This window comes from Zingiber officinale, chromosome 2A (genome assembly GCF_018446385.1).
Source record: "Zingiber officinale cultivar Zhangliang chromosome 2A, Zo_v1.1, whole genome shotgun sequence".
NCBI classification, from domain to species: Eukaryota; Viridiplantae; Streptophyta; class Magnoliopsida; order Zingiberales; family Zingiberaceae; genus Zingiber; species Zingiber officinale.
In genome coordinates, this window is record NC_055988.1 from 35,310,621 (window position 1) to 35,321,620 (window position 11,000).

The 11,000-nt window shown below is 34.4% G+C and overlaps 1 protein-coding gene across 3 annotated transcripts in view; it reads left to right on the top strand.

The window, feature by feature from the left end:
• Positions 1-10,621, top strand: part of LOC122041023 (2-hydroxy-6-oxo-6-(2'-aminophenyl)hexa-2,4-dienoic acid hydrolase-like) — a 69,325-nt gene extending 58,704 nt beyond the window's left edge. The window contains exons 4-9 of one of the 3 annotated variants that reach the window (XM_042600550.1): positions 3,624-3,745; positions 4,002-4,166; positions 4,823-4,946; positions 8,843-9,017; positions 9,390-9,531; positions 10,338-10,621. In XM_042600550.1, coding sequence (XP_042456484.1) covers positions 3,624-3,745; positions 4,002-4,166; positions 4,823-4,946; positions 8,843-9,017; positions 9,390-9,531; positions 10,338-10,348 — 739 coding nt within the window. In that variant the 3' untranslated portion in view covers positions 10,349-10,621. The remainder of the gene's footprint in view (positions 1-3,623; positions 3,746-4,001; positions 4,167-4,822; positions 4,947-8,842; positions 9,018-9,389; positions 9,532-10,337) is intronic. The other 2 variants (XM_042600551.1, XM_042600552.1) reach the window with 2 other exon arrangements.
• Positions 10,622-11,000: the final 379 nt, after the last annotated feature.

Genomic DNA, 11,000 nt, shown 5'->3' on the forward strand with positions numbered 1-11,000 from the left:
ATCCATTCAACTCGGCTCAAGATAAAAAAGAAATATTATGAGTTACTTTTAGACTTCCTAGTCGACTAACCATATTAGTCGACTAAGTCATCACATCAACCTCTAATACCTATTCATTGTTCACGACTTTACCTAAGTAAAAGTTCTTCACTATGACTAAATAAAGGTCACTCTTAGTCTCTTACAACTCACATGCTAAGAGATTTTACCTCTGGACTTCTCGTGTGCAAGAATATAAGTCGTTGACCTGTCAAACTTCTCATTTGCTAGCTGTTCAATTGTTCTTAAACTATCGAGACTTCTCATCTATTGTTCGGGCTTCCGTGACCTACCGAGAATTCTCATTTGCAAGTATCTAATTGTTTAACCTATCAGAACTTCTCATCTACTAGATATGGTATTTGGTCATCTTCGACATGTTGAGTTTCCAATTGTCCTTAATCTATCAGAACTTACATCTACTTGGAGGCCTTGCTTTTGGGCCTGTTGGATTTCCTTATTTGCCAACACTATATAGGCATCTCCTTTTCCAAATGTATGGCCAACCTTGACCATTTGGTCTTCATTCATCTATGCACTTGTAATGTCGATGTCTAGTAACTTGCATGTGCACACTTAGACACACAACATTAGCAACAATAATATCACCTAACTTAGGCCTTTGCCAAACCTTCGCTAAACATATCAACAATATGTAGAGTTTTATCCTATATCTCATTCACTTTTGAGGTTTGACTAATTGTAAGAATATCTGATACAAGTCAAGATGTTGGGTGCCTGATTCTATCATAAATTTAAAGTGGTGCTTTCTATTTATTTTATAATCATCCTTTTCCTAGGATAAAAACTATAGTTGATCATTTTCTATTTTGTCTATTCATTTCAATACCTGATATATACATTTAATTAATTATTAATTCTCTTCTCAGTAGTTATGATGGATCAAAAAGTGATAGAGGGGGGAGGGGGTGAATATCTCTTGTTAACTTTTTTTCTTTTGTGTCATAAAAATAATAAGAGTGCAGCAAAAATAATAAGACTTGTTCAATTACTTGATTCGGAGCCTATGTTGACTCCTACTCTAAGACTCGTGATCCTTGATCGCACCGATGGATAATCCACTATAACTCTTCTTTCCGAAACATTTGGAAAGAAGCAATTCGTACAAATGAAACTAGAAGATAGTAACACATAACTATGTTCTTTAAATTAAAAAGATGTAAGCTAATTAAAATTATACTGACAAAGAGTAAGAAGCGAAGCTCATCAGCACTTCTCAACGTAGCAGCTTACTCGTGAAGATGATGCGCATAATAGGAGGAGCAAGAATAGAGAACTGATTCAGAACATATTGAAAAGTTACTTCGGCTTGGACCTTGAGCACCCCTTATATAAGTCTTGTTTGATCGACCAATAAACCGTTTGGTTGACTGATCTTTCTATTAGTCGACTGAACCCCTTGAACCCCTTGCTTTCCTTATTCATCGAGATCTGATCTTCACGCATTTATGATTATTTACCCTCTGTTTGGATGGGGTGAGCGAAGGTTCATTAACGGAAGGGGAAGGGAGAGGAAGGGAGGGGAAGTAAAGTATTTATATTTTTCTTGTTTGGGAGGGAGGGAGGTTAATTAACGTAACATGTGTTATTGTGTTTGGGAGGAAAGTGAAGGTAATGAAGGTTAAATATATAAAGTTACAAAATTACCCTCACTTTTGTTAAAAAACTTACGCGTTCAAGAACCTAGTGCATCTTACATACATTTATTTGTTAAGACTTTGCCATTTAAACATTTGTAGCTCATTTGTTAAAGTCGGCGTCGGCGTCGAAGTCAGTGTCAACGTTAAAGTCACCGTCGGCATTGGCGTCGGCATCGAAGTTGACATCGAAGTCGACATCGAAGTCGGCATCGAAGTCGGCGTCAAAGTCAGTGTCGACATTGACGGAGTGCGAGCGTCGGGTGGTGGGAGTCTAGCGGTGTGAGTGTTTTTCGTCACGACACAAAGAATATCTAAAATAATAATTTTTGGAATTAATATAATAAAATAGGGATAAAATTGGAACATAAATTTTTTTTAATTCCCCTTACCCTTCCTTACACCCCAATTGGGGTGTAAGAAATTCTTTCGTTTCATGGGTAAAGAAGGTTAAAGCTTACCCTTCCTTACCTTTCCTTTCCGTACATCACTTCCTCTCAAACAGGGTTTCAAGTTTCCCTTCCCCTTCTTTACCCTTCCCTCCCCTTCTCTCACCTCCTCCCAAACAGTGCGTTTTTGTTCGGTCAACTAATCCCCTTGATTAGTCGACTGATCTTTGCAGTTTTCCTATTTGTCGAGATTAGCCATTAATTCTCCATTAACTGTATTTATTGTTCGGTCAACTGATCCCTGGGTTCAATTGACCAATCGACTTGGCTTCCATGTTTGCTTCGGCTCGATATGATCTTTGCCAACTCCCCTTTGTTCGGTCGACCAATTTGCTGGTTCGGTAGATTGATCAGTTACTTTATTAAACTTTGCTTCGAAATGATTCTAGTTTGTACACCCTGGTTCGGTCGACCTATCATGGTGTTCAGTCGACCGATAACTTCAGTTCTTGCAAAATAGAGTTAAAACAAATACTCTTACAAAACAAAGTTAGCACAGTGATAATATATGATGCATGAGTATAATGTGCATGAGTAGTAATTGACAATAAAACTGTCTTGATCTCAACTTGGAAATCTTCTCGATTTTTTCAGTTGGATCAGCAACCTAAGGTTATTCCTTCCCAAACATGACCTCACCGTTGCTCCACTCCAGTTGTTTACCTCAACCTACCTGCCAAACATGGGTCCTCCAGACCTGTTTGGATTTTCTCTGCTCAATTTCTGATCCCTGATTCATTAAGACTTTTCCTGCAATACTACATTAGCTAGTAGCAATAATAGTAATACAAAACACTATGATGAAACTAATCTTAGATTTACCAATATCCGCTAGTCCGGTGGATTGCATGCGGTCGACCGAAAATCATCTGATCAACTTTTCTTGGAGTTCACTCCTCTAAGACTTCTCGTTATCTAAGGTTACCTTCCCATAGGATTTTCTCCATCTTGCTTCACTTACTAGAATCTAGTGTTACCTCTCTCTAGGGTTTTCTCCATCTGACTTCACTCATCAGGACTCAGCATCGGATCGGCCCACTAGGGATTCGATATCAAGTCCTCCAGACCTATCGAATCCTTGTACCCGGCTTCCACAATCTGTCGAGATTTGCCTTACCTAGCCGCAACTAGGACTTTCCTTACCTAATCGTAGTTAGGACTTCTCACTTTTGCCTAGCCACGACTAGGACTTCCTTTGATCAAACTCCATTAAACATATTTGTCGGATATTAAAATCTTAGAATTCGATTGCACCAACAAGTTATACTTTAGTCTTCTACTTATGCTCCAAAAAAACTAGATGAACCACTATAAGATTTCACGTTTCTTGTCAATCCTGGAAAATTTTTTCGATGGCAACTATGATCCATGCTAAACTTCTTTCTTACTCTAGATTCTCATGTGTCTTTTCATGACATTCATGCAACCATTTTACATTGATTTGGTCATATACTGATGATGTTATTTATATTTCCAGTGAGAGTGATGGTACCTCTGAGTATGACGACTTATGGAAAGAAGTTGATGATTTACATTCTGTACTCCTCTACTTTTCTGAGAAAGATTATGAAACAAGTGCTGTTGTTGGTCATAGTAAAGGTAGACGCTCGTTGCACATGTGACTATTAAGTCTATTTTAGTTTTTCACCTATTGTCAAGCTTTAATATATGTCTTTCGTGTTGAATTTTATTGACACAATGTTGTCTTCCTAGTATCCATAATGATATTTACTTGTTCAACTTTTTTACTGAAGAATCTGAAGTCGACTCTTGCATCAATTTATATATAGTTTTATGTAGAACAGTTATGCCTTACACGTTTATGTGTGACTCTAAGTGGAATTGGTTCTTACAGGGGGATCTGTGGTGGTCTTGTATGCATCTAAGTATGCAGATGCTCATACAGTCATAAATATTTCTGGCTGCTTTGACTTTAAAAGAGGAATTGAAAATGTCTTGGGCCAAGATTATCTTCAAAGAATTAAAATTGATGGTTTCATTGATGTTATGGACAAAAATGGTAAGCTGAAGACGGTCTATAAAAGTTTTGGTTAGGTTACTGATTATTACTTTTAAGAGTAAGCACATTCTTAATTTGTCATTTAATTCTTGTTTATGATTATTGTTTAAATTTGGTCATTTACGACATCCCAAATTTTGGAATGTAGCTAAGTTCTGGTTTTATCTCTTCCCACTTCTCATCCTTGAGAATACTAATAGAAAGTCAGCTCATCTTATATTTATGTGTAAGTTCAGGAATAATGCAAATCTCGGTGGAAATTGATAATAATTTGAAATATGTTGTTGTAGGACTTCAGTCATTTAATGGTATATTGAAGCCCATGTTTGTCTTACTGATCCAGGGTAACGACTATAGGAATTTTTTGTTTGGTGTAAAGTTAAAAGGATAATGATATTTGCTACCCAAAAAATCAATCCCATATGCTAAAAGGAGAACACATGATCCTCTTTATCTCCTATCTCAATGTGAGCATGTTACTTTTGAAGATGATTGTTTGCTTTTAAGGTAACATGCTAGGGACCACTTAATAAAAGATGATGACATATTCATAAACTTTCTAGCATACACTTGGTAGGTTTTTCTTCTTCAACTCTGTTTTTTTTTTTCTACTTGGTTTTGCTGTTAACACTGACTTCAATTTGAATATATTGTAGGTAAATTTGCATTCAGAGTAACTGAACAAAGTCTAATGGACATACTAAATTTTGATATGCATGCAGCATGCCTCTCAATTGATAAGAAGTGCAGGTTGCTACTTCCTCTTGCTCCACACTTAAAGTAATCAAGCACATTTTATCAAGTTCACATTTTTTTCTTTAGCCTCGGTAAATGGACTTCATTCTTGCAAGAGTTTAGCCAACATTTCAGATGCACTAACAAATGCACCACCAGTGTTTTTTGTTGTGGTGTTTAGCACTTCATGAATTGTGAACTTAATTTGACCATGCTTTTAAACTATAGACCAAACCCTACGTTAACTTGATGTGTACTATAGGTTCCAAATGTTGAACTCAAAGTATATATGCTTCTATGCCATCATTTCTTTTCTGGCAATTTGTTTTTTGTTTGACTAGCCATGTTGCACCCTGTTCTTAGGAGGACCTCAAATCATGCACCTAAATTCTCTCAGAGTGAATGTTTTTTCCTTAGTCATCACACTTAGATGCTTAGAGTGTTTGAAGTAGGCCCTGACTTCGGGCCGGGTCTGGCCTGGACCCGACCTGGGCCTATAACCGGGTTAACAAGCCAGTTGTCCAATCACCTGGGTTGTCAGGCCGAACCATAACTAGCTTGGCATCTTGCTGGGCTAGTTACGGTTTTAGGCTCTCAAAATCAGCAAACTGCCGGTTCGGCCCGTCGATTCCAATTTTTTTTTTCTTTTTTTTAGCCGTTGGAAGCCGGTAGTTCCTAGTGAACTAACTAGCGATTCCTAGCTGTTGAGGGGATGGGAATGATTTTTTTGGATATTTTTTTCAACGGTTAAGATCATTTTAATTGTTTTTTTATCAATGATTATAAATTAGTGTCTGTTATTATCCAAACTCTATAAGTTCATTTCATCATTTTCACACACATCTTCTCTATTTTTATTCTCAATTTTGCATTCTCTACACTTTTTTGACTCCAAGTCTCCATTTCTATACACTTTCATTTTCAACTTTCAACTACAATGAAAGGTCGTGGAGGTTCATTATCTTGATCTTAGAGGGGAAAGAAAATAGTGAATCCACATGAGGACCCCAACATTCAATTCACCGATGATGAAACCGAACACCTTCCAACACCTGAAACACAAGGAAGTACCGATGCAATTAATGTTTGGGAAATTCCTTTAAAATCTTCTATTTTCACTAAATATTTTGAGAAGGTCACTCTTCCGTCAGGAGAATTGCATGCAAAATTTAAGCACTGCAATACTTCCTACAAATTCCAAGCCTGTGGGTGCTATAGGTCGTTGAAATGACACGTAGAATGAAGTACCCGACGGAATATGGACTTGACAATTCTCAAACACAATTATCTAGATTTTCTTCAACTAGCGGTAGTACTGATTTAGATTTATTTTTATATTCTTATAATAAATTAAGAAAATCATTAGTTAAATTTATTTCCGTAGAATATCTTTCTTTTAGTTTTGAATCTTTATGTACACTTGAAGATTATTTTAAAGAATCTCTTAATCCATGTGGTAAACGTGTTCCTAGGACTATACTTTCTCATACAATTAAAAAATTAGTAAATAAGGACAAAAGAATTTAATTGATGAATATGGTAAATTAAATAATAAAGTTTCTTTATATTCCGATATTTAGAGTGATCATCGGCAAACACATTTGTATATGGGTGTGACTTGCTATTAGATCAATAACTCTTAGAACTTCTAAAAAAAAGATTATTTATTTATAGAGTTTTTAATGAATCACATACTGCTTATAACATTGCACAATTATTATATTTAATTTTAGAAGAATATGTAACTCATAAAATATTTTCAATATCATTAGATAATGCTAGTTCTAATACTACTTGTATAGAAAAACTAAAATTTATTTGTCAACCTGTTATTGGTTATTTATTTTTTCATATTCGTTGTGTTTGCCATGTTTTAAATTTATATGTTTAAGATGGATTAAAGATTTTAGAAAATCATATTAAACCAATTAGAACTATAATCTCTTATTTATGGTGGCATCCATCTATAATAAAACAATAGGGTAGGTATTGTAAAACTAATGGAATGAGACCTAAAATATTTCCACATGATGTACCAACACATTAAAATTCAACAAATCAATTATTACAATAATCATTTCAATATAAACAATTATTATGTTTATTTTTTTGCATAAAATACTAATATTAATATATATCTATTTTCACAACAATGGAATATTTATAGTAATATTTGTGAAATTTTAAAAGTATTTAACGATGCAACCGAACAACTTTCTAGTCTTTATTATCCAATTGCTCATTTAATTTTAGAAAATTTTTCTAGTATAGTATTAGTTTTAAATGAACATATTAATAACGAATCTTTATCTTCTTGTATAATAGCTATAAAAACTAAATGGAAAAAATATTTTTATGTTATTATTGAAATTTATTTAATTGTATTTACTTTAGGTCCTAGATTTAAATTAGAAGTTTTACAAGAAATGTTAATTTTATATTATGACACTTTAATTTTAATTAAAGATTCTTCTTTTCCTGATCCAAGTTAATATTAATATTATAATTTATTTATATGATATTTATAATTAATATTATGTAAAATATGGAATACAACCTAATATTTCTGAAACACAACAAACTTCTAGTAGTAATTTAAAACTTACAAAATCATAACTTTTATTAAAAGAATGGATAAAATGTCTATAAAAATCCTCAAGTTCTACACAGGAACTTGAGAATTAATTTATGACTTCTTTTGATTTTATTAAAACAGATAACAAAAATTTCGATATCGTAAAGTGGTGGTCACAAAAGGTTCAAATTAAAGCTTTCCCATTCTCTCCGTGATCACCAAAGAAATTTTAGCTTGTCCAATGTCAATTGTTGCTGTGGAGCAGACGTTCAGTGCCGATGGCAACATATTAGAGAAAAGGTGATCTACTTTGTCTCCCAACTCATGGAAGCTCAAACATTACTCGAGAATTGGACTAGAGTCGAGAAAAGAATTCAAGGAATGTAACTTTTAGATGATGAAGTTGAAGATTTTAATACCGAAGGAACAAATACAACGGGAACAGGAAATGAAAGTGAGTAACAACGCCACTTCGTAATGTAAAAGAGTAAAAATGTAAAAGAACTACGTGGGTTTTGATTCCCCTATATTTTAAGGGGATACGTAGACAACTTAAATAAGTATAAGCCTTTTTTTTTTAATAAATTTTAAAATTTAAAATTTTTAATATAATAATCTTGAACTGTAGCGAACCGACGGTTTCGAACCGTCAACCGTAATTGTCTTGGACAGTTAAAATTAAGGGTTGTTAGGACGGTTTTGAACCGTCAAACCGTCGGACCGTCGGTTCCGAACTGTCGGACCGTCGATTCCGAACTGTCAGACCGTCGGTTCCGAACCGTCGTCAAGTCTAGTTTGAAGGAGCAAAACCTTTCTTATATTAGACTTTAGTTAGTCAGCCAAGTGCTTTTATTTCTGAATGAAGAGTTTGCCAATTTATATTATCACGTATTGACTTCTAGAGATACAGCCATGGACAAGTATGGTTTGACATTGAAGACAACACGGACTTATAACCTTTCATATAAAAACTATTAATATCTGGTAAGATTAACTCAATCTAGCAAATTAGCATAGGCAATCAAATTTTATGTTTGCTCAAGACGAACTACCTTTACCCCCTTTTTATAGTACAATGCATGATAAAGGATATTAGTTGATATTGCTGGTCCAAGAATCACAATCTTAAAGTCAGATTATTGACTAGACTAAAGTTGATCAGGTTCAATCACATGTTACCCAAACTACAATGTCATATTAGATAATTATAGTTAAATTCCAAAAGAAGCCAAAAAGTCTCAAGTGAAAGTTTGTCCAATTGCCTTAATTTCCTCATTGCTCACCAATACAATTCTTATTTAGCAATATAATGGAACTTAATTTGTTTAGATTTGTCATGTAAGTGTGGCTTCATTGTTTATTTTAGGATCTTCACAGTTCATGGTTCAGCTGATGAAATCAATCCTGTAGAAGATGCCTATGAATTTGCAAAGGTGATACCCAACCACAAGCTGCACATCATTGAAGGTGCCAACCATTTTTACACCAAACATCAGGAAGAGCTGGCTAAAGTTGTAGTGAATTTCCTAGCTTCTGTTCAGGTACTAAATTGAATCTTGGAGATCATATTCCGCATGATCTAAATTGTCAATTTACATTGCAGCAAACCAAGCAAAATGCCATGCTATCCATGTCATCTCCATAGCATCATAGCATGGTTCTTACATTTACAAAGAAGCATGAATTTCATGCAATATATGTCCTGACCATTGTAGCCCAGTATGGTTTAACACAATCACTATTTTTCTAGTAGCTAATTACTTCTTACAAGTCTACAAGAAAGTTGAAAGACATACTCACAGACATGCAGACTTTCATTTGCAATCCTACACAAGAATTCATCATTAATATAATGCTTGTTTCTTACCAAGTTCATATGGTATCATTTATGTTATTGTGCATTCCTCGTTTAGTGTTTGACAAAGTTAGAGGCTCTACGCATTATGTCGGACACACTCTTGTGCATGAGAGTCTTTGGCATTACATACGTTCACATGCTGGTGGGCATGCACACCAATGTCTATCTACCAAGTTCATATAACGTCCAACAAGCAGGTGTGGGAAATTCTACCTTGTTTTCTGTGTTACATTACTGTGTTTTTCTACTGAGTTTTTGACAAGCAGTGTGATTCTTTCTTGCTCACACATGCACAAGAGAGTTCAATGTTCACGCTTCTGTCTTACCAAGTTCATCTAATATCATTTGTGTTTCTGTACCTTTGAGTGTTTGACAAGCAGGTGTGGGTATTTTCTTCGCACTTTGACATGCTTGAAGGTACTTTGTACATGCACTTGTGCACGTGCATGCATGTAAGCACACGCATGAGAATTTAACACCATGATTCTATTTTGCCAAGTTTATATATTATCAGTTAGTATTACTACTATCCTATTGACTGTCTACATGCTGGTTTAAACCACCCTTTCATTCTTTGAGATACTTGAAGGTATTTCCTTTACCCATTGACTTGCTTAAAGAACACACATGTACACGCAAGTTCAACATTCCTTCTTCAAGCCTATCAAGTCCACTGTGCTCGCTTCTTGAGTGTTTAATCAAGTTCTTGCATGCATGAAGGTAAAACTTCAATTCATTCACACTTAATTTGACATGCTTGATTCATATGCATGTACGTTTACACACATGTGCATCCATGCATGCACGTAAATGGCATACACATGCGCAAACATGCATGCAAACAAATTCAACATTCATATTTTATCTTACCAACTTCATAAAGTATTATGGCACTTAGTTCTCGAGTGTTTGACACACAGGGGCTTGATGCAACACTTATTTTCTTATGCGAGTTTTATTAGTGGTTAGATTCTTCGACATCCTTGAAATACTTGATTCACAGGTAGAAGATGATGCCGTGTCAGGCAACTAGAAGAGACCTACAGAACCTGTTTGATTATCACCAATGCATCCATGAAGAGGGATTCTCAAGTGTGCCTCTGTTTTGTCATCTATTGCATTGTACTAATATTATTCATGGCACGATATCAAATGTAGAGATCTGATTCTGCAAAAATATGTTAGCTGTAAACATCATCGTCAAATCTGTAATAAATTTATAATATTTAATCTTATATTTTGTTTTTAACAAATATATCTTGCCGTTGTTTTAGACTTTGATTTTTATTAATATTTTAAAAAAATGAATCTGTGAACATTTTTTTTCTTAATCTGATTATAATAAATTTGTCATCTTCTAATTAATTAGATATCTTATAGGGACCTAATGATCAATGGTCATGAACTTATGATATGATGGTTTTAATGTGTTTGTTTCATATGATATGATTGTTGATGTTATTATATCGAAATACATAAATTGTATATACAAGAAACTCTGTCGAAATTTCGTACAAAATAATAGAATATCTTTTGAGACAAGATTGTCACAACAAATAAGAACCTTGACCCATTTTAGCTAAGGTGGTTACCCTGTTGCAAATGACAATGTTATTAGGGAAAAACACAACTAATTTTATCATTAGCATACATACCAACTCCTTAA